Source organism: Oncorhynchus masou, chromosome 2 (assembly GCF_036934945.1).
Source record: "Oncorhynchus masou masou isolate Uvic2021 chromosome 2, UVic_Omas_1.1, whole genome shotgun sequence".
Classification (NCBI taxonomy): domain Eukaryota; kingdom Metazoa; phylum Chordata; class Actinopteri; order Salmoniformes; family Salmonidae; genus Oncorhynchus; species Oncorhynchus masou.
In genome coordinates this window covers 32,927,085-32,951,444 of record NC_088213.1, presented here as the reverse complement: position 1 = coordinate 32,951,444, position 24,360 = coordinate 32,927,085, and the positions used below count along the sequence as shown (strand labels likewise).

General features: G+C 43.6%; 2 protein-coding genes across 2 annotated transcripts in view; both read right to left on the bottom strand.

Moving 5' to 3' along the window:
- Window positions 1-296: 296 nt before the first annotated feature.
- Window positions 297-12,215, bottom strand: LOC135559198 (ataxin-1-like). Its single transcript, XM_064993470.1, is given in 4 exon segments — window positions 297-8,689; window positions 9,188-10,074; window positions 10,077-10,340; window positions 12,094-12,215. Coding segments are annotated over 3 exon segments (2,424 nt in total). The 5' UTR covers window positions 10,204-10,340; window positions 12,094-12,215; the 3' UTR covers window positions 297-7,279.
- A 2,420-nt stretch (window positions 12,216-14,635) lies between these two features.
- LOC135559182 (myotubularin-related protein 10-like) overlaps window positions 14,636-24,360 on the bottom strand; it is a 29,175-nt gene continuing 19,450 nt past the window's right edge. The window contains exons 6-16 of the mRNA XM_064993469.1: window positions 20,845-20,938; window positions 20,358-20,505; window positions 19,861-19,948; window positions 19,527-19,615; window positions 19,130-19,260; window positions 18,904-18,973; window positions 18,291-18,361; window positions 17,994-18,166; window positions 17,512-17,682; window positions 17,181-17,363; window positions 14,636-16,899 (exon numbers count right to left, since the gene is read on the bottom strand). Coding sequence (XP_064849541.1) covers window positions 16,276-16,899; window positions 17,181-17,363; window positions 17,512-17,682; window positions 17,994-18,166; window positions 18,291-18,361; window positions 18,904-18,973; window positions 19,130-19,260; window positions 19,527-19,615; window positions 19,861-19,948; window positions 20,358-20,505; window positions 20,845-20,938 — 1,842 coding nt within the window. The 3' untranslated portion in view covers window positions 14,636-16,275. The remainder of the gene's footprint in view (window positions 16,900-17,180; window positions 17,364-17,511; window positions 17,683-17,993; window positions 18,167-18,290; window positions 18,362-18,903; window positions 18,974-19,129; window positions 19,261-19,526; window positions 19,616-19,860; window positions 19,949-20,357; window positions 20,506-20,844; window positions 20,939-24,360) is intronic.

Below are 24,360 nucleotides of genomic sequence, written 5' to 3'. Positions count from 1 at the left end.
CTCTATAACACCTAGACAGTAGTGCTGTCCAATGCTAACTCTGGGGTGTGAACAGAGCAGGAACATGGAATGAAAGGAATATCACTGGTGTATTGTTCTGTAGTTAAACACCTCTATAGGTAATTCGGACATAATCCTGAAACTCAAATTTGACCTCTGTGGTAATTTAATCATTGATAACCCAAAGCTGCAGATGAGATGGTTTATGACCCTGGAACGAGCTCCAGGACCCACATATCTCTCCATGTGGACCAGTCAAAGAAGAGATCAAATAAAACACAACTCTGGACATAGGGTAATAGTAAGTATATATATATATATTATTGTGTTTACTTAACAAACATGATAAATGCAATGTCTCCAAGAAGTTAGCTGTAACAATAAAAATACAATATCTTTGTGTCCTTAAGTACATAGAATTAAAACAGCAAAACAAAAACAAAACAGCCTTAAGTAGTTCACAGCGGTACAAATATACAGTACAAATCTATTTTATTCAAAAAAGGGTACAAATAAAAAAACGCAACAAAATATAGTTATTAATGCTTTGTAAAGTTCAGGTAGGTGTAGGGTACTGTATTCTAAGGGAGCACTTTGGATAGACAACTAAGGCTTTTGATACGAATCAATACATATTGGTACGGCCATACGATATTAAAACTCACTATACAAAAGTTTATACAACCTGGATTATATTTGAGGATTGAATATTACATACATCATTGCATATATTTTGCAGATTTTATACTTAAAAAAAAAAGATGCTGTTTCTTTTAAAACTGGTCAAATGTCACGTAAAAAGCAGTAACTTTAGTGCCAAAATACAAATGTCAAATCTGAAAATACCCAACGACTCCATTAACTTTTAACCATTCTCATCTTCCTGATTTAATTCTGCATCTCTAGTGCCTGGCAACAACACCATCCCATCCAGTCTATTTACCTCAGTCATACAAGATCAGACCAACAGGGCTACTTTATACAGGGGTCATAAAGCCTTTTTCCATAATCACAAAACAAAAACAGACCATACAATTACCAATAAAGAAAGTTGTCACTGGTTTGAAAAGCCTCACATTCTCTCCCAAGTAGATCAGACAGGACCAGAATAAAAATACATTGAGCACAACCTCTCACCTTCCGGGACCTACTCCCAACATGCACTCACATTAACAACAGAGGGTGGTGTGTGTGTGTGTAAAAAAAAAACAACAGTGAGTCAGTTACTGGTCCAGCTTTCAAGCAGCGATAGGGACTCACCCTAACATGATCCCTCACTGTAACCTCTCCCTATCCGGAGATACAGTCCATAACCAAATGCCTTTCTGCTTATGAATAAAACACCAGGAGAGTGCCAAGAGGGGTCAATACAACAAGAGTGAACTGATCCACCTTTGCAGCTACAGAAAAACAGGGAAACTGGGTCACTTATAAGCATCATTCCATTAACACATTGTACAGATCTTAAGGCATTATTGACAAGCTTGATAATAGCCATACAAAACATTATCTCTACAAACATGCACAACTGACAAGTGATTGTTTCATTGGGTTTTGTGTTTAGCGCTAATTAAAAACTTCAATTAACTAACCGTTAATTTTATAATACTATGAAGGATGGCAAATTAGTGCAATTTTTTTGACTATGTAATAAGAAGAGTGGGGTCAAAAACGTACAGGTCAAATGTTTCCCCTTTCTTACGATGGTTAGAGTCAAGAGAAGAACGTAGAAAACGGCTGAAGTAGCACTTTCACGCTCCGAGCGTCTGAGAACGATGCTAGTCTGAGTGTAACAGATGGCGTGCTGCTAATGTGCCTGTCCACCTGACTGTCTGCTGAGAGTCAGAGTGGTCATACAGCCAATGCCTCATACCGTGTTCAAGACAGAGAGGAAGAGGTAAATAAACAGGAGGCACTGCTTTGCACCTAGAATGGTTGTCCCAGACCAGAATACTGTGTTTGATACACATGTTGTGTGGCAAGGCAAGGGGTGGAGAGGAGGTGGTAAGACAGAAGTTCTGTATGTTAATAATATTTTACTGAAGTAAGAATATCTGGAGGAAAGAGTGTGTTGATGAGCAGTGGGGTGTTCCAGGAAGCAGGATCATTACCGTAGCCAGGTAACTTTGATAAACAGTCAAATACATCTGATTTTTATTTAGAAAACTAAACCCGAATATGGATTGTTGGTTGTCAAGTCAATTATACCATTACAAATTTCAAAGTTCATATATCTAGAAAAAAATGCAGTTCTTCCTGTTTTTGGGGGACTGTTAGCTGGCTAACTCATTGATCCTGCTTTCTAGAAGAGCCCCCAGGGAGGTGGGACATGAGATGCAACCCCATTCACAAAACATTTGACAACAGTGCACAGACACAGGCAGGCCGTTGACAGAGTCCTTTTTCAGAGCATCTGCACTCTCCACACCATCTCCTATAAAAATGTGAGACAGGCCCAGCTGAGAGCCCTTGGTAAGGCAGTACATTTTGGAGAGTAAAAGTTCACCAAAGAGAAGACTCTGACCCTACAGGGCTGAATACACACTAACATTCATACCATATCTAACCAAGGGATTGCTACACGTGACCAAGAGAGATCGTAAGGCCAAAATCTAACTGGATATCCATGCACATAATTTGAATTTCAGCACAAATCCATAGACGTCAATGACAGATTTACATAAAAATTTGAGTTACACATGCATACCCATCTCTGGTCATGATTTGGCCTGTACTACCTGGCAGCGGAAGGTGGAGGTAACAGGCTGAGCTGACTGGAACAAAACACTGTGCTGAACTTAGGTTAGTGACAACTAAGGGTCCGAACAAAAACAACCAAACAAAAACAAAATAAATCCACTATATTCAGACACCCAATGGTGGGCAATGATAAGCTATAGTACTCAGAGAGATCAGTGTACAATGACTGCATCAGCCACCTTCTTACATACATTACAAACCTGTCCTATCCCGTAGTAGGTACACTTGGTCACTGAAGAGCAGAATACTTCAGTTTACTGCATAGCACATCCTTAAACTACATGACACATTTTCAGGTATTCTGTTTAACTGTATTGCTTATAGCATAAAAAAATGTAACAAACGTAAATTACTGTAAAAAATAAATTAATAAGTATTGAGCCTTTATGACTAAATGTCTACTGCTCCACTGTGGAAAATCATCCAGCTCATCTCTGTATGGCATTTAACCACTACCGTATTTAAAAACATTTATATTTCAACAAAATTACAGATTGGTTGTTATGACTGTATCAAATGGCATGTGACTCTGCCATGATCAGGCCTAACGGACCGCCCCTCTCCTTCAGGAACATTCTCTCATGGCTTGTTGTCAAAGACTGTCTGAGGTTTTATCCTCAGTGAACCGTGTGTCCTTGGAGGCTCCACTCAACAGAAATGTTCTGGAGGCAGTAGGGTGGTGGGGTTGGAAGGGGTGTATGAACTAGATTTGACACAGCCGTCTATAAATAGCGTGGATGAGGGACTCAAGTCCGTTAGAAGGCATTGGATGTCACCCCACACAATCACCAGTCTTCACCTCAGAGCTCAAAGCCCAGGATACAAGGAGACAGGCCAGCAGATAGATGATCTAACACACAGTTACCTTCTCACACTGTATCGGTGAGCCTGGGATATTAATGCTTGGATCTGTGTTGGAGCACATCATGTGACACAGGTGATATCAAAACAAATACAAATTATTTGCAGACAAGGACTATCGGTTCAGAAGTGACCAGAGACATTAAAACTAGACAAAACTGAGGTGAAATGTCTGTCTGACAAGAGGATTAACAGTGAAGACATTTTAGAAGATAAAAAGAAAAACAAAATTACCATAAGCTAAGTGGAATGTCTGTCTGCTTTATGGAATGACATATCAAACTAAATGTCTGTCTGCTTTATGGAATGACATATCAAACTAAATGTCTGTCTGCTTTATGGAATGACATATCAAACTAAATGTCTGTCTGCTTTATGGAATGACATATCAAACTAAATGTCTGTCTGCTTTATGGAATGACATATCAAACTAAATGTCTGTCTGCTTTATGGAATGACATATCAAACTAAATGTCTGTCTGCTTTATGGAATGACATATCAAACTAAATGTCTGTCTGCTTTATGGAATGACATGTCAAACTAAATGTCTGTCTGCCTTATAGAATGACATGTCAAACTAAATGTCTGTCTGCTTTATGGAACGACATATCAAACTAAATGTCTGTCTGCTTTATGGAATGACATATCAAACTAAATGTCTGTCTGCTTTATGGAATGACATGTCAAACTAAATGTCTGTCTGCCTTATAGAACGACATGTCAAACTAAATGTCTGTCTGCCTTATAGAACGACATGTCAAACTAAATGTCTGTCTGCTTTATGGAACGACATATCAAACTAAATGTCTGTCTGCTTTATGGAACGACATATCAAACTAAATGTCGGTCTGCCTTATGGAACGACATGTCAAACTAAATGTCTGTCTGCTTTATGGAACGACATGTCAAACTAAATGTCTGTCTGCTTTATGGAACGACATATCAAACTAAATGTCTGTCTGCTTTATGGAATGACATATCAAACTAAATGTCTGTCTTCTTTATGGAATGACATATCAAACTAAATGTCTGTCTGCTTTATGGAATGACATATCAAACTAAATGTCTGTCTGCTTTATGGAATGACATATCAAACTAAATGTCTGTCTGCTTTATGGAATGACATATCAAACTAAATGTCTGTCTGCTTTATGGAACGACATATCAAACTAAATGTCTGTCTGCTTTATAGAACGACATATCAAACTAAATGTCTGTGTGATTTTTGCATCTGCTCTAATTGCACTTCATCTTGATTTCATCCACTTGAAGTTTCTGTGACTAAAATCTGTGTCCGAAAAAGGAAACTGCAGCATTTTTTCTTGGCTAATTTGTAAACAGTGTCAACCATGCAAGTCAGTTTCTCTATTGCCAAAACTACCTTAAGAACACTTCAAAAAAAATGTAATAGCTACAAAAACATTTTCCCTTCATAAAAAAAAAAAAAAAAAAAAAAACTATTTGTGATTCCCGTTACAAGGTCAGTGTGAATCAACAGGTGAAGTTTTCTATGTGCAATACAAGACAATCTTAAGGTCCACTGGAAATAATATTGCCATGGACAGAATAAAACAATTCTACATGTACACAAGTAGATTAAAAGACAATGGAGAGGACAAAACAGAGGAGAGTTAAGATGCTCACCACTGATTTGGAGTCAAGCCTCTCTTGGAGATGCACTTGAATAAAACCATATAGAGTAACTATATAGGGTAACCATATAAAACCATATAGAGTAACTATATAGGGTAACCATATAAAACCATAATGAATACTATCAGTGAGGATCAGAGCCCGAACCTCCAGTCCATCAAAAAGGAGACTATTCTCTTCAGAATAAATGCATGGTTTTTGAAATAAAAATACTTTCAAAAGGCATGCTTTGATTGTGAATCTGTAATAACAAAGATCAAAACATTTCAGAGACAAGTTGTGCATCACCTTTGAAAAGCAGGAACGTTTCAGGTCAGGGTTAAAGATAGTATTAGGTCTGATACACAAGCTGTATATTTATATAAAAACAATAACAAAATATACACAAAACCCCAAATAAACAGAAAATACACTATTGCTTTGATTTTGGTAACTGAGCAAGGATTGACTGGTCTCATATACCCATTTCACACAGTCGTGTAAGCTGACCAGGCCAGATAACATAAGTAGTGCCATCCTGCTTTTAAACGAGCAGAGGCACATAGTTAGCTAGCCATGAACAACCTAAAACAGGCTGGAAAATGGCAGGGTAACCTTAAACAAATTATATTCACTGGAAAGCAAGCCAAAATATTCCCCCCCAGTTTGTGTTGGGACAATAGTGTGAACGGTATGAAGCAGGGCCAACTCAATCCTCTCCAACACACACAGGATTCCCCCTCATAGGCACAGGGGCTGCTGTACTGAGAGAGCCAACATGGCTCTATGGGGAGGTTTCACTCTCTCAGCCAGTACTGCTCCATGCAGGCATCATTCCCACAGGTGACATTGGTGGAGACCAGCCCGTGCCTCCAGTAGTGGTGTCTACTAACACAATGACAGTAAACAGTCACCATTCAGAGGAATGCTGAGAAGTGTAGCAGGTAGGGAGGGCTGCATTCGGGAAGATGAGTGTTGTGGTCACTATGATAATCACTAGGATCCTGGAATGCATGATCTCTTTTGGTTTCTTTCAAAATGAAAACTGACATGTAACCGTGGCACAAAGTGGGGTGTAAAATGAAAAACGGGGTAGCGTGGTTTGTTGCCTTACAAAAGGAGTGAGCGGTTTCCTAGGTTCTGATTGGTTGATTGAAGGAGCTGATTGAAAGACCTCTAAGGCTGCCTACCCTCCTTTCAGACCCTCTCTCAGCAGACTGGGCCCTACGAGGAGAGGCGGGGAGATGAGGGAGAGTGTCTGCGCCTTGGTAGAAGTCCTCTGCTCCTACTAGAGAAGCACACTAAGTGACGATGACACGTCAAGAGTCTGCATCAAGAGAACCAACATCATTGGAGGGAAAAGCATCTATGTGCCGATGCCAGCAATTCAGCTCCGCAAGTGTGCCTTTAGTCTTTTTTTCTTTTTGGGAGAACGCTTTTGAAGGTAACAGACCAAAATAGAAATGTGGGGGAGACCGAGCATAATAGGATAGCTATGTTCTTATCACTGTCAGACCCGGTGTCTGTTTACCAGACATGGGCTACATATTCTCCCCAGTCTTGGGTTTCCAGAGATGGTTTGGTCAAAGAAGAGAGAACGTCCAGTGAATGCGATCACCAGTGATAAGGATGGTTCTGAGGGTTGGTTCACCTGTGATAAGGATGGTTCTGAGGGGTTGGTAGGGATGAAGGAAGATGCAGTCTGAAGACTTTGGTAGGTGATTCACCAGCTACATACACTCCCTGCTTCTGCATCCGCTCCCTGTCAGCCTGGGAGAGCAGAGACCCAATCTCCTGATCACTGGACCAGGAGCTGTCCTGACCGACTGACTACCAAATAGAGCGGACCTGACCAGCCACAAGACCAGGTAGTTCCTCTGAAAACAAAGAGCTTGTAATCTTATTAGGTGTGCAAAATATTAAACATTCTGAGGCTACATTTCCACTATTTATCCCCTTTCTCCCTCTCTGATGCTTTCGCTCCTCTGACAGTCTCTTCTGTGGTGTGGACTGCTGTGGTTGGTGCTACTTCCCAGCGTTAGAGCGCCCCTCAATGGACAGTTTGACCTCCTGTGGGATGAAGGAGGGTCGAGAGGAGCCCAACTGAGGGTGCGCCCCTTCCTCCACCTTCATGCATCTCTGAAGGCCGGGGGCGGACCAGCGCCTCTGAGACGCGCTCAACACTGTCGACACCACTCCCAACCCCGCCCCTGGACGAGCAGAACCCTCCGTGTGCAAATAGTAACTGCTCTGGCTCCTAGTTTGCTCTGCTGAAGTCCTATTTGGTCTGGTAGGCATCTCACTCTGCCCAACACCCCCTAGTTGCATGGGCTCCTCTTTATCCACCCTCTCCCTGTGGACGCGTTCCATCCTGAAGTGAGGCTGTGGCCTGGGCTGCTGGGGGGCAGGGGGCCCCATGGGCTGGCCGATGGCCCCTGATGTGGAGTTGGCTTTGGTGGAAGTCCTGGCTTGGGTCTGCTGCTGCTGCTGTTGTTGTTGTTGTTGTTGCTGCTGCTGCTGCAGGGGCTGTTTCTGTTGCTGGGGCGGCTGCTGCAGAGTGATGGACACACACACGTCTCCTACCTGCAGGTGGTGGCAAGCCAGGCCATAGAGCTGGGCCGTGCGCTCTGGGCTGCAGGAGGACCAGCCCTGGCCAAACACAAAGAAGGGGTGCTCCGGGGGCACGTCGATGGTCACCTTGCTCTGCTGCTCGCCAACTGTGAAGTGCAGCACCACCAGGCCGGGTCTCTGCTGGCTGGTCCTGATGTCCACCACCATGCTGGAGTCGATCTTCAGCCCCCCGCTCACCTCAGCACTCCGCACAAAGTCCTGAGTCTGCAGGTCCTCCACACGCTTCAGCTCCCCCGTGGCCAGCTGGATGATGGCCCCCTTCATGAAATGGGAGGGATTGGAGGGGGCAGGGGTGGGCGCCGGGGCCTGCGTGAGGGCTGCCGTGACTGGGACAGAAAAAGGCTGCTGGGGGTGCTGCTCCACGGCGGCCAGCTCCACCACAGCCCTGTCTGGGAGGCACACTCTGGCTGGAGATTCAGAGGCTTTAGAGTAGGGGGTGGGGGAGGCCATGGTAACAGCAGAGGTGTCATCATTGGTTTGGCTGGGGTAGTGCTGGGGTGGCTGTTGATGTTGGTGGGGGAGGTGGTGATAGTCTAAGGGGACCAGGACTGTCTGTCCATTGGCCAAGATGACAGCGTGGCCTGGCTGCCCTGCCTGCTGTTGATGGGCCATCACTCGGGGGTCTCCATACACCGCAGGGTGGATCGCGTACCCTGTCCGGCCAGCACTCTCCCCTGCCTCCCCATGAGCCTCTCTGCCTCTCTGAGAGCCCTGGGATAGGTTCAGGGGACCAAAGGACACCTCTTTGCGGCCTCCACTCACACCTTGGACAGGAGAGGCTAGGCGACCAACGACCTGCTGAACCTTGATGACAAAAGATTAATCTTATTAACACATTTCAATCAATTATTACATTTCAAAATGTTTAATTGTTGTGTCTGAGAAAAAGGGGAAAAAGACTTAAGTTTTGTCCTCTTGTACCTCCTCTCAACCACCATTATTAAGCCTCAGAAAGCAGTGGTTTCCTATCAACTCTCGTCGAGACCACAAACCAGAGCATTTTTAGTCTTTCCTAGAAGCAGCAGGCAGTGTGTGGATGTGACCGGTTGCCCAATGATCAGCACGCCCTCAACAAAGTAATAAAGGAAGGAAGTGGAGGGGAACATGGATATTGTGCCACAGCAGACACTATAAAAAGTCAAGTGCACTAAATAAAGTCAGAATTTTGGACAATTCATATCAAAACTCCTTATTCGAAAATTGAAAATAAAACATTTATTTGACTTATGGAGTAGATTAGAAATAAATTAAAATGAGTAAATACATGCGGGTAAGTAATTACAACAAAACCTCAAGTCTTACCTCCAGGTCAGTGTCTGGGGTGCTGCGCTGCCCAGGCGAAGCCCTCTCGTCCAGCCTGCGGCTCTTCAGGCTTCTGTCCTGTGCATACTCCAGTGCTGCAGAGGCAGATGCTGCCTGCAGCAGCCGTGCATTCCTGGCATTGTAGACTGAGTCCTGGGGCATCTCCCTGGCTGCCTGCTCCCTCTCCCCTCCATTCACCTCCCTATCCCCGTCTGTCTCCTGCTCCCCGCCGTAGGGGTCCCAGGGGGCAGGTGCAGCCCTAGTTCCCCGAGAGTGGTAAAAGACTGGTACTCCCCGAGGACTGAGCTCTGCGGCGGGCAGCGCACCCAGGTGCTGCTGGTGCTGGGCAGCCTGCTCCGAGGTCAGCATCAGCGGGACACCTCCAGACGACCCCACTTTGGCAAAGGCATGGGCAGATACATGGGTCTGGGTAGGAGGGGAGACCACCCCCTCCTGGATGACTGACTGGTAGGGGACCAGGTGGGGCTGGGAAAGGGTGCCCGAGGGAGAGATCAGGGAGCTGGGGACAAAGCCAGGGGGGACTGCATAAGGGACTGCACCGTATGGGGAGACAAACTGGAAAGAGGAGTGGGGGATCTGGGCATAGCCTAGAGGGGGATAGGAGATCCCTGGATGATGCTGTAGGAGAGATGAGGGGACAGTGTAAGCTGGAGAGATATGGCTTAACACTGGGTGTAGACTGGTCTGGGAGTAGGAGACAGAGGGGAGAGCCACCCTATAGAGCATGCTGTACTGGTCAACGGGCAGCCCTTGGAGGCCCTCAGCACTCTCTACTCCATAGTGTAGACCAGGCTGGGCACGCAGCCACTCTTCTGCTGTGCCTCCTCCCTGAGTGTCACTACTGACCCCTGAGCTCTGTGTGGCCACTTCCCCCCTCCTCCTCCCCCCACCCCACTTCCTGCCCCTCCTCCCGCACTACTACTACTGGTGCTGTTGTTGAGATCCCTCTTCTTGGGAGGCAGGCACTCCTGATTGCGCTCGTGACCTGGCTTCATGGCAGTGCCCTGTAGTCTTGTCTGGGCTTGAAAGGCTCTTTATTGTGCAGCACAGGGAGTGGAGCCTGTCAGCCAGGCAATCAGCACCACAGGAACCAGCTCTGAGAACCTGAAGCTGACCTCGTCCACAGTCTCACCTAGAAACACAGAGAGAGACTGTGTGATCAGCCGTCAGACGACCCCAAGGATTCACCTTAACATACTACATCAACACATACTGGACCCACGTCACAAGCCAGGCTTAGAGTGCCAAGATGTTTGAGAGAGAAAGTAGATGAAAGGAAACTTGTGTTTCCAGGCCTAGACACAGGAGATCCACAAAATGATGGACAAACAAACCAAATTAACTGAATTTCAGTTAAAGATGCACCATGCGGAAATCGCTCCACCACTTCCTGGTGGCTAAAATTCTAATAGTTTGCCTGATTTCAGTTTGGTGACATAACATGCAAGTATAGTTTAGAGAATCACTATCTTCTAACCTCTTTGAAGTATAGTTTCTTTAACCAAAAGTAAAATATGCAAAAACAAAACTTTAGGTACGAATAAGCATTACAAGCATTTCTCTATACTTGCAATAACATCTGCTAACCATAACATTGACCAATAACATTGGATTTGACTAGAAATAGCACACATAGAACACATCTACCACCTCTTAGACTTGCTTTCAATGAGAATCACAGATCTATCACACTTCTATGTGAATTTGGTCAGGTCGCCCAAAAAGTTACCTATTGCAGATTGTAACTCTGGATATTATTTCCTTGAATAATTAGGTATCCGTGTGATGACAGGAGGTGAGAAAACCAACAGCACCATAAAGATTAGGCACACACACTTAAGCTCATTTTATAGTCTGTGCCATATTGCTTTCTCCCCGTGGCAACAAGTTGCTACTTGCTGAACTGTATGGCATAGTGAATCACAGCACACAAGAGATAGGGAGAGTGAGTAGGAGAGTAATGGAGAGACTTCTCTACACCTCAGCTGCCACAACCAGAAATTCTTTCAGATTATTCAGAACCCTTTTTTCAGCTTGCCTAATTATATTGTCTCGTCCCATGACACTGCTGTGTATTTTCTCCACAGTCAATTGGATTATTAGTTGGAAGACATGGGAGGGAAACGTACGGGTGAAGACAGATTTGAGGCTGTTAAAACACCCAGGCATGCACAAACACCTATACAACAACCCTCTTCCACCCACACATATCCTCCCATTATTTATAAAACCTTATATAAACGTCTTAAATGACCCACATTCACATCACATGGCTCACTTTCTACGTGTAGAGGAGCAAAAGACAGCAGGGTGCTTGATATTTTCATAAATGTAGTGCTAACATTTCCCCCGAATATAGCCTACATGTCCATTAAGAAACGTTGCGTTATTCGCTACAGTAGGCCGATTTGGTGAAATATGCTGTTTTCATCTTCTTTGAATAGGAGCAATGCTCCTAAGCATAGATAATGTTTTTGTTATTCGCAACGTAGAACATTGGACAAACTGCACTATCTGATATCAAATTGATTAAGCTCTCTTGCTAGTTATCTGGCTAAAACTGAAATTTGAGTTTGGATGGGAGTCAAAAGTAGCAATCTGGTTGGGTGTTTCCTCATGTCATTCATACAAGATTGAGAATACTCATTATCAAATAATTGGATGACAATTACCTACGGTTGTGGGCATAGTTAGAAAAGTTAACTTTCGTGGAATCAAAATAATAGTGAAGTGAGAAGGCCAGGCAACGTCAGAATTTATGGCTGGACATCAGCGAACACTAGTAATGGCTAGCAAGTTAGCTGAATAGCCATTTATCACCTGTTATTATCGTTCAAATATAGTATCTCCAAACGCCACTACTTCCTGTCTTCTCGTGCACTTACCTCCAAATATCATTGTGGATATGCCTCAACTGCCTTACGCTTTCGGAACAGTTAATATGATAAGGAAATGTGGATGAAATCAATGCTGATTAGTCGAGCCCATATCGGAGGCCAGCAGACGAAAACCCAGTGGCGCTCCTAGATGACGTCACACAGAGTAAATTCAATTTCCTGGATGATTTTGAGGCATATAAATCCTATAATTTTCATAAATTTGAGCTTCATGGCCAATAAAAAACATACACACGTGTACCTTCTGCTAGGAATACCTGAATTGCCATTTTTCCCCGAATGTCTGTATGCACAAATGAGGGAATTATCTATTTCCCTTCGGAACACACATTGCCTTGTTCCTCTCTAAATGGCAATCCCCTGGCAATGAAAACAAGTGGTATTTTAGCCCATTATGGGTCTCTCCTTGGGATACTTTAGGAGGTTCTTGAATTACAAATGCAGTCCTTTCTCAGATTCACAGTACCGGTATGTTATTGTGACGAGTTGTTTTTGCAATTTTCCCGGTTGATGCTCCAGTATTACAGCAGGGGGTGCTGGTGGCCTTATTGACATAGTGTACAGTAGCTTTGCATTTTATTATACATACACTGACTAGTGTGACCTGATTTGACTAATATCAGACCTGCATATAGCATGGTTAATATATTAATTTGCTGAGAGAAAACACACAGAGGCAGAACTCCACTCCTTCCTAGAGGGAATCCCGCTACTTAAACTATCAGAGACCGACCAAGAAGATCTCAACTCCCCCTTCACTCTTGAGGAGATCCTGGAGGCAATTACCTCCATGCCACCTAATAAGTCCCCAGGCCCAGATGGATTCCCCAGAGAGTTCTACAAAGCTTTTTGGCCCCAGCTTAGCCCTATTTTCAAGCCAATGCTGGAGGATTTTTGAAAAAACAGAGTTCTCCCAGACTCAATACACATACAGTGGGGCAAAAAGTATTTAGTCAGCCACCACTTGTGCAAGTTCTCCCACTTAAAAAGATGAGGCCTGTAATTTTCATCATAGGTACACTTCAACTATGACAGACAAAATGAGAAAAAAAATCCAGAAAATCACATTGTAGGATTTTTAATGAATTTATTTGCAAATTATGGTGGAAAATAAGTATTTGGTCAAATACCTGGGCATTTCATCCCAAATATGTTCTCACTCGCCTATAGTCGGCAACCCAGACTTGCCAAAAGCCCAAAATGCCAACTTTAATCTTTGGCATACTCTAGGAATCAGGACCTTTTCAGACCTATTTCACCCGAAAACCACTGAAATCCTTTCAAGAGCTCTGCAGTGAATTCAATGTGCATAGATCCCATTTTTTTGTATTATCTTCAAATTAGACATGTCATTTCCTCATTTACTTCCAAGATGTTAAGAACTCAGTTGAATGAAGTTGAAACCCTTCTTGTCACAGCACAATCCATTGAAGGCAAATATCTTATATCTATAGACTCCTTTCTGAGAAAGGAGGCTCCTCCTTTACTCCTTTGAAAATAATCTGGGAAAAGGACCTTGGTCTGACTATCAGTGATGAGTTATGGGCAGAGGTTTGCGACATGGTATACTGCTCTTCTACTAATGTAAAAATGAAAGAATCTAATTACACATTTTTGTGCAAATTTTATTACACTCCATAGAATGAAAACAGACATTTCTCCAAACTGTAAAAGATGTACCTCTGAAAGTGGAACCTATATGCATGTATTTTAGAGTTGTAGATTGCCAAAATCTGGCAATCTATACATACTGATGCACAGAAAATACTAGATGTACAGTAGATATGACCCTGTGTATCTCTTCTTAATGCCCAGCAGGACTTTGTTCTTGATCCTAACAGAACATTTGCTTATGACGATTACATACTTTGCTAAGAAAAGTATTCTGTTGTGGGCCTCTAATACCTCTCCTCCATTTCAAATGTGGATTGACCAGATTGTTGACTTTCTCCCTCTTGAAAAGCGCACTCATGACCTCCGTAATTGAGAGCCCAAGTTTGATAGACTCGTCTCCACTACTCAACTATATTTCAAATTGGACAGAGTGACTGGGGTGATTAGGGAAATGAGCAGATACATGTTGTGTAAGGTGCTGTAAAATCTAAAAACTATTAATTTGCTCATCATCTCAGCAAAGGCTGGAAATAGCTAATAAGAAACTTGATAGTGCTGCTGCAAGTTTTATATACATATTTATTTTTTTATAATTAATTTGTGTGTTTATATATGTTTTTATTTTATATATTTTTTAAAGTCTGTCACATCTGTGAATGTGGAATGTGTTTTGTTGGTTGATTGAAAAACAAGAAAAGTTAAAACTTTAAATTGAAAAAACATAATGGAATATCATGTGAAATATCTTCAGTTTCCCTCATTGATCTGTGTTGCAGACATTGCTCATCGTCTTATTTTGACAACTTTCCAATCCAGACCAGTCACAAGCATTGCAGCCACCCTATTGGGTGTCTGAAATACCGAGTCGAAGAATATTCACACATCTACCCCCCCCCAATAACAAAAAACAACTTCAGACATTTGACATTTTTATTTGCTCTATATTCCTTTACATTGGCATTTTGCCTTACAGCTGTGATCCTCTGTGGTCAGAGTGTTGACAGTGCTTTTGAAGGGGGGAGAGGGTCAACATTGCACTAAAGACCACTCAATTGTCCAACAAGTGCTCTGCAATGCCATAAATGTGTATCTCCAAACTTGATCTAACACAGTGACACTCCACAGAGCAAAGGTAAAACATAACATTAATCCCAACATGGTGTTCCTTCAGATCAAGCACTTCAAATTGGCTTCCAGGTGCAGCTTTTGAAGTACTCAGTCTCTCCTAATGTCATTACTCTGGGTGTAACATGCATAGTAGAATAAGTGATAGAAGTGAACCGGTACATTGAACACAGTAAGTAAAGCCACATTTCCATCTAAAAAGGCACTGAGAATTTCCTACATCCCTGTATTTAAACATTTGCATAACTGAATAAATATGTGCACTGTTGATCAATATCAAATTGTGTCAAATGAGGAGCACAATTGTTATACAATAACAGTGCTGAGTGCACCAATGGTGTGAATTAGTGGTAAACTAAAACAAGGGCTGTGCATTCATGGTATATACACTAAAAGTTGGGTCTAAAAAACAGTAAGTACCATAATTAGAATAGAAATAAAAACAGTATATTATTTTCACCTTCTCATAATTCAAACAACCACCACCATTACCAGTAGTTATTTCATACAGCTTCACTTCTTATTTGGGATTTGTCTTGTTAATATCAGGTGAAGGAGCAATGACGGCTCATTAGAGAAAACAGATTCCAACTGTTTACATGTCTCCACTTCAAACCCACTCTGAAACACATCACCTGACTATGGTGAATAGACATGATGATTGTCTGAGCATCAGTTCAGGCGGCGTCCAGCCATTAGCAGCATCAGTTCAGGCTGTGTGGGTGTACAGTAATGATAAGACTGGTATCCAGCCTGCCCAGCGGTTCTTTACTGCCCACAGCGCCAAAACATACATGTCCAGATACTGATGCATTTCAATGCCAAAGCCATCAAGGAAAAAGTTGACTGATGAATGTCCACAAATTTCTTGTCTCAAAACGGTGAAGGCATTTTCCAGTGCCGGTTCACTGGCATTTTATTGGTGCACTACGTGATTGATGATCATTTCCTGCAAGAAGGCCTAACAGTAAATAGCCCCATCTGTCCTTCTCCTTTCACTATTCATGATTTGGTTAATCTTCATTCCAGAATTAATGCAGTACCTTACCAGAAGGTCTCTAGAAATACAACTAAACTATATTAAGTGATACAAATAAAGCGATAAGTGTCTACCACAGATTTAACTCCTCACAGCTCCTTTTTCCCTTCGCAAAGTGTCATCAGCGCTACATCCATGTCACTACAAAATCATATTCCACTAACATGCTACGTACTGAATCTAAAACTATGAAAATGGAAATCGAAAATGACTTCCTACAGAGAGCAACTCTGACAAAACCCTGAAGAAATGTTTGATTTAAGCAAAGACGAATAATCTTGTGCAAAAACAAAACAGCCACATCATATTCAACTGAGCTAGCCTCCAGCCTGATAGGACATCCCTTCTGGACTCTAAGCACTGATTTGAGTGAGAACTTTAGCCACGGGACCTCAAAGTGCCTCATTGGCCAGAGTTTCAGTGGAGAGCCATATCTTTGCCCCATTCAGGAACTTGCTGAGAGGAGTGCCCAGGATGCTGCGGCGGCACATGTTCCCCACGGGAGAGAAGGGGAAGGAGGAGCTAAGGTACTCTGGAGTTGAAGAGGACTCGTGGGTGGAACCGGCCTTAAAGTACATCCTGCTGTGGTCTGATGGGGGGGCGCTGGGGGTAGAGGTCGGGGTGCTGGCCGGAGTGGCCCCCTTGTACTGGCGTAGCTGGCTCTGCAGCTTCTCTACTTCATCGGCCAGCTGGGAGAGCTTGTGATATGCGGTAACAGGGCCGCCCTTAGGGATGCTGGCTTCAGGGACCCAGCGCAGGAAGTAGAGCCTCCACAGGGCCAGGTGTGAAGGCAGGAGCTGGGGGATGAGCATCCCCTGTAGGTCTGCGGGCCGGGAGACCCAGTCCCTGAAGAAGCGCTCTGTTGGGCTCTCCACCACCTCTCTGATCTGGGAGAAGTCTGGTTTGAGCCGCGACACCAGGGAGTTCCGTCTGGTCAGGGTGAGGCTGTCATGGCCGTCCATCAGGATGTTCCTCAGGGAAGAGGGCATCCCTCGGAGTGTAGAACTGTAGTTTTTCTGGGAGATAAAGGAACACATGCCCATTAACAAGTTATTTCATTTAGAATGTACATGCATGTAGATGGTGTTGATTTTACTTTGAGGAACATGACATTTTGATCTTCATGAATTCAGGTTATTTCCAGGCATCTGGGACTGTCCCTGGATAGTCTTGCATAGCTTTTCTTGCAAAGCTCCTTCATTTACTCATCTAGAATTGAAATGTACTTATCCTGTTATGGGGTGGTTGAGAACTCTTTGTATTCATTTGCATTCTCAAACAAAGAGCGCAAACTGACCTTGGTGCGTCTGAAGGACTTCACTGCTCCATTCTGAACACAGGTGGCACCTTTGCCAACATACATGGGGTTGTTGAAAAGGGCCTGGTCTTTGGGGGTGAACTGCTGTGACCAGTCCCAGACAGGGGGGAAACGCAGAGCCTTCTCCTCCCCCATAGGGATGCACTTACTCTTAGCAAAGTCCTGTGGAGGAGGACAGGTAAGGTCACTAATACTGCACACAGTTCTGAGCTGTATCATATCAGAGGTGCGTTGACGGAGTTGAATACAACCGCAACTATGTTGTGAGGGTTGAGGGGGAACTTCCTGTGTGTGTGTGAGAGCTCCTCACCAGGCTGTTCTCAGTGCGCTGCTGGGGACAATTGAAGAGAAAGGTGCTGAAGACAGGGATCCACATGCTGTCACTGAGCACAGTCAGGTAGGTCTCAGTGAACTCAAAGGCTGCTGGGTACTGATTTATAATCTGCCACACACAGTCCAGGAACAGCTGGAACAGAGGAGACTGAGGGGATGGAGGAGAGGAAGAGTGGAAAGGGAAAGTATATTGTGATTAAGGGCGGCAGGTAGTCTAGTGATTAAAAGCAGTCGGCCAGTAATCGAAAGGTTGCTGGTTTGACTCCCTGAGCCGACGAGGTGAGCAATCTGTTGATGTGCCCTTGAGCAAGGCAGTTATCCAGCGCGGCTTACAGGATGAATTAAGGTTAAGAGTGTTTGCTAAATGACTAAAATCACTGGGCACAAAACAATGACAACATTTCAAAGTACAACTCCATGTCAAGCTCCATTTCAAGTATGCAAATAGACAGAGCCTACCTCCTCTTTGTCATTCTTCTTCAAATGGTTGCACCGGTCGAGGAAGCGATGGCCAGCCATCACCCACTCCTTCTGCACCAGGCTCTGGAAGCCAGTGAGGCTACGGAAGTGAGGGTCCAGCATCAGTTGTACCAGAGAGGACACCACACAGCTCAGGTCCCGGTCTTCTTCCTCTGGAGAGAGAAGAGAGAGAGAATAGAAGAGAAAGAAATACAGGTAGTAAGACCGACAAGACACACAGACAGGAAACATACAGAGAGACAGACAACTAAAAGACAAAACCATGTATTTCGTTACCTTGCAGAATGACAGACACATGTTTTCCCTCCAGCAAGTAGACTACCTCGGCTGAATGCTTCAGGAAGGCCCTGGAGACAGGAATAGCAAAGGATACAGTTGACTTTACTCTAGGTACAAATATGTAACATTTACACATACATCTTAAGTACAACATTCATTAACTCTGACCAAAACTTGAGTCAAAAATGATCCTGTAGTTGCACCGTAAATATTACCACCATTAAAAAGTGGAAATAAAATGACTAATATATTTATTTTTTATTTTACCTTTATTTAACTAGGCAAGTCAGTTAAGAACAAATTCTTATTTTCAATGACGGCCTAGGATGAACGGTGGGTTAACTGCCTGATCAGGGGCAGAATGACAGATTTGTACCTTGTCAGCTCGGGGATTTGAAACTGCAACCTTCCGGTTACTAGTCCAACGCTCAAACCACTAGGCTACCCTGCTACCCTGCCAGATGGTAGAGAGAGAACCAGCAGGAGCGTCTGTCAATGCTAGTACTTTTCTAAATGAAACTTTATGCAGGACAAGACAGCAGCACTACCCGTGTAAACAGCAACGTGAGCCAACCTGCTGAGCCAGTGGCATCTAAGTATTTGTACATACCTGACATACTCCAGCCATCGAGAGCTTTCCATGGACGACAGCCACTTCTCCTCAGACTCCTCAAAGGGCTCTGCACACAAACATAGTTAAATATCCCAAGCGCTTTCAGAATGCCTATGAGCAGCAATAAAAGCCTAAGAACAACAAAGTGCCTTCATAAAAAAACAAATTAACAAATAGATCACAACATTAATTTGATTGATTGATTTCAATACCCCCGACTTACCGATGACACAGATCTGCCGCACTTTGACAAAGGCAGCCTGGATGTCCTGGATGTTGGGCAGGTTCTTGTCCAGGTCGGACTTGAGGACGTCACTGCGCTGTGGGTGGCTCTTTGTTATGGCACTACAGATCCTACCACAACACAGAGCAGGAAAAGACTGTTGGAAATAGTCTTAACAGCATTTCATAAGCAGTTAATTTATTTCAATGGTACTGAGAGTCTGGACAGAATAGTTTGGCAATCTCACTTGTCAGTTATGCCAAAACAACAAATCACAGTGCTGACATGATAAGCACACCATTTGAAAGAAAATTGAAAACAGATGGTTGTAGTGAACAATATGAAAACATCAACAAATAAAATGTTTTCATTGACATTCTATTCAGTCTTATTGTACCTCTGGTCCAGCTTCCTCTGCTGCAGTGGGTCACTGATGCTGGCCATGCGCACCAGGGCACTCCCGTTGGGGTGATTCCAGCACCACAACTTAAGGGAAACACACACCACCTTGTCATGGTTCAGCAGTCACACACAAACAGTCGACCTCGTTCTCTCACTTACAAACACTCACATAGACTCAAAAAAATGCGTCACTCCTCTCAAAGCACTTTAAAAAAAAATCAGCGTCATTAATGCTTGATAGACAGAATTCCCTCGACTGTTTCTAACACAGCGAGAAAGGCTTTTATTAAGCAAAAGCTGTTTCTTGAGATGAGAGGCTGGCCACTCACAGGGATGCGGTGAGCAGTGAAAAAACATAAGTACTGCTTCAGGTCTTGATCCGCCAGGGACACTGGGACCACAAAGTACTCTGGGAGACTGGAAAGAGAAAGATAAGAGGGAAATATGCATTACAGAGATGCTCCAAACCGCAAGAGGTTAACATTTGATGCCACTGAGTCAGGCGCCATATTAGCCACAGCAGATTCTGAATGGTTGATCACAATATGACAAGAAATAACTCAATCTGTGGCAGCAAGTGAAGCAATTACTACATTTCCATCTCCACAAAGATTCTATTACATAAAGTGTCAATGTAAGCCATTACCTAAGTGTGTTACATAAAGTATTACCATTCTGCCTGATGAGGATTATGACACTAATGAGCTATGTTAATCATAATCCAAATCTGGTAATAATCCATGTTGTCATTTAGAAAATGAGCTGAACGCCTGCAGTAACCCTCCCTCCCAGTCATCCCCACTCCCCTAAACTATGTGGGCCCCACCTGGGTGAGACGACGTAGCCCTCGTTGATGGAGCACACCCTCCACTCTGCTGCACCTGTTCTCTTGATCTCTCTGTCCCATTCAGAGGGCCGGTCAAACAGGGGCATCTGCAGTCCTCCTCCGGGATCTACTCCATTAACTCGCTCCCCTGAACATGTAGCAGTGAGTGCTTGCTAATTAAAGACACACACCTGCTTGCTGGGTTTCCTTCAACTCAAACATTGCAACAACTGTAAATATATGTTCTTTACTGAAGAGCCACATTTGACACAACCTATGCCCCGGTGTTCCAACAAAACAGAACAATGTGATCAATTGAGTTAACAGTGTATTCAGCATGTTTTCCTTTAGGTTCCTCACGTGTCAAGACATGTACAGTGGGGATGCTATTGATAGCTAGAACAGTTTGGCAGACCACAGGGAATTAGGGTGTGTCAAAGCCTTTTCACTCAGAACCAGATGGTTAAGCAATGTACTGTATACCTACCCAAGGATCCATAGTATTGCTTCCCTACGTACTCAAAGCCAAACAGGAGCTGGGGATCAGCGGGCTGGGAGTAGTGAGCGATGGCCAGGCAAACCTTAAAATCATAGGGTGGGGCAAACACATGACTTCAAAAGGAAGGAACTGAACAGGTCCAGCAAATATACAGTACATAGTGTCTTCGGGAAGTATTCAGACCCCTTGACTTTTTCCACATTTTGTTACGCTACAGCCTTTTTCTAAAATGGACAACATTAATTTTTTCAAAGATAAGCAAAAACATGTTTCAATTTCTTTGCAAATTTATTAAAAATAAAAACAAAGATTTTTAATTCATTTGTAAAGATTTCTAAAAACCTGTTTTTGCTTTGTCATTATGGGGCATTGTGTGTAGTTTAATGAGGAGAAAAAAAACTCATCCATTTTAGAATAAGGCTGTAACGTACCAAAATGTGGAAAAAGTCAAGGGGTCTGAACACTTTCCGAATGCATTGTGGGGCCTAGTTATACGAGCCTGGAAGTTTTCCTTTGCTGCTTTTTGACTAACACCATTGTATACACCTTTATATTATACTAGGGAAATTGTTTCCATAGCTAGGGCTGGCAGTGAGGACTAGTGCACAGCAGAATCAACAACCTCTGAAGAATCAAAACAATCAAACAAGCGAAATGCAAGTAGAGGGACAAGGTGGAATCGCAATTCAACGGCTCAGACATGAGACGTATGCATTTGTATTTATTATGGATCCCCATTAGCTGCTTTGGCAGCAGCTACTCTTCCTGGGGTCCAGGAAAATTAAGACAGTTAATGCCATTTAAAAAAACATTACAATACATTCACAACACACTGTGTGCCCTCAGGCCCCTACTCCACCACCACTAAATCAATGTGTATGTATAGTGAATATGTTAACGTGTGTGTATGCGTCTGTGCAAATGTTTGTGTTGCTTCACATTCCCTGCTGTTACATAAGGTTTTTTTATCTGTTAAAATTGTACTGCTTGCATCAGTTACTTGATGTGGAATAGAGCTCCATGTTGTCATGGCTCTATGTAGTACTGTGTGCCTTCCCATAGTCTGTTCTGGACTTGGGGACTGTGAAGAGACCTCGTGGCATGTATTGTGGGGCATGCATGGGTGTCCAAGCTGTGTGCCAGTAGTTTAGACAGACAGCTCAGTGCATTCAACATGTCAATACCTCTCATAAATAAACGTAGTGATGAAAACCATCTCTCCTCCACTGAGCCAGGAGCGATTGACATGCATATTACTAATATTAGCTCTCTGTCACTGTGTACAACCAAGGTCCAGCCGTGCTGCCCTGTTCTGAGCCAATTGCAATTTCTCAGTCCTTTTTTGTGGCACCTGACCACACGACTCACGGTGCGACAAAACTAGGGCCTGTAGGACCTGCCTTATTGATAGTGTTGTTCTCCCCATCTTAGCTACCACTGCATTAATACGTTTTGAAAATGATAGTTTACAATCTAGAGTTACTCCAAGCAGTTTAGTCATCTCAACTTGCTCAATTTCCACATTATTTATTACAAGATTTAGTTGAGGTTTAGGGTTTAATGAGTGTTTTGTTCCAAATAATGCTTTTAGGCTAACTTATTCCTTTCCACCCACTAAAACTAACTGCAGCTCTTTGTTAAGTGTTGCAGTCATTTCAGATGCTGTAGCTGGCTTTACTCTAAGTCAGTGGCATTTCGTTAATAAAAAATGGAAAAAGCAAGGGGCCTAAACAGCTACCCTGGGGAATTCCTGATTCTAACTGGATTATGTTTGATAGGCTTCCATTAAAGAACACCCTCTGTGTTCTGTTAGACAAGTTAACTCTTTATCCACATTACAGCAGGGGGTGTAAAGCCATAACACATACGTTTCTCCAGCAGCAGACTATGATCGATAATGTCAAAAGCTGCACTGAAGTTTAACAAGACAGCCCCCCAATCATTTTGTCATCAGCTTCTCTCAGCCAATCATCAGTCATTTGTGTAAGTGCCGTGCTCCTTCCCTATAAGAGTGCTGAAATGCCATTGTCAATTTGTTTACTGTGAAATAGCATTGTATCTGGTTAAACACAATTTTTTGCAGAAGTTTACTAAGAGTTGGTAACAGGCTGATTGGTCTTCTATTTGAGCCAGTAAATGGGGCTTTACTATTTTTGTGTAGCAGAATGACACTAGCATCCCTCCAGGCCTGAGGTCACACACTTTCTAGTAAGCTTAAATTGAAGATGTGGCAAATGGGAGTGGCAATATAGTCTGCTATTATCCTCAGTAATTGTTCATCCAGATTGTCAGACCCCGGTGGCTTGTCATTGTTGATAGACAACAATAATTCTTTCACCGCTTGCACACTGACTTTACAGAATTCAAAAGTACAATTCTTGTCTTTCATAATTTGGTCTGATATACTTGGATGTGTAGTGTCAGCATTTGTTCCTGGCATGTCATCCCTCAGTTTTCTTATCTTGCCAATGAAAAAGTAATTCAAGTAGTTGGCAATATCAGTGGGCTTTGTGATGAATGAGCCATTTGATTCAATGAATGTGGCAGGGTCGACAGGAAATCACGGACACCGACGTCACACTTCCAGATAAATTAAACACCTTCTGTGCCCGGTTTGAGGATAACAGTTCCACCGTCGTGGCCTGCTAACAAGGACTGCACCCCCCCCCTCCCTCCTCTCCTTCTCTGTGGACGATGTGAGTAAAACATTTAAACGTGTAACCCTCGCAAGGCTGCTAGCCCAGACGACATCACCAGCCGTGTCCTCAGAGCATGCGCAGATCAGCTGGCTGGTGTGTTTACGGACATATTCAATCATTCCCTATCCCAGTCTGTTATCCCCACATGCTTCAAGATGGCTACCATTGTTCCTGTACCCATGAAGGCAAAGAATACTGAACTAAATGACTACCTCCACATAGCACTCACTTGTCACCATGAAGTGCTTTGAGAGACTAGTCAAGGATCATATCATCTCCACCTTACCGGCGGCTCCCTAGACCCACTTCAGTTTACATATCGCCCCAACAGGTCCACAGACGACGCAAATCGCCATCACACTGCCCTATCCCATCTGGACAAAAGGAATACCTATGTAAGAATGCTGTTCATTGACTCCAGCTCAACATTCAACACCATAATCCCCTCATCAAGCTGGAGGCCCTGGGTCTCAACCCCGCCCTGTACAATTGGGTCCATGACTTTGATGGGCCGCCATTAGGTGGTGAAGGTAGGAAACAACATCTCCACTTCGCTGACCTTCAACACTGAGCACGTGCTCAGCCCCCTAATGTACTCCCTGTTCACCTATGACTGCGTGGCCATGCACGCCTGCAACTCAATCATCAAGTTTGCAGACGACACAACAGTGATGGGCTTGATTACCAACAACGACAAGAAAGCCTACAGGGAAGAGGTAGGGGCACTCAGAGTGTGGTGTCAGGAAAACAACCTCTCACTCAATGTAACAAAACAAACAAGATGATCGTGGACTTCAGGAAACAG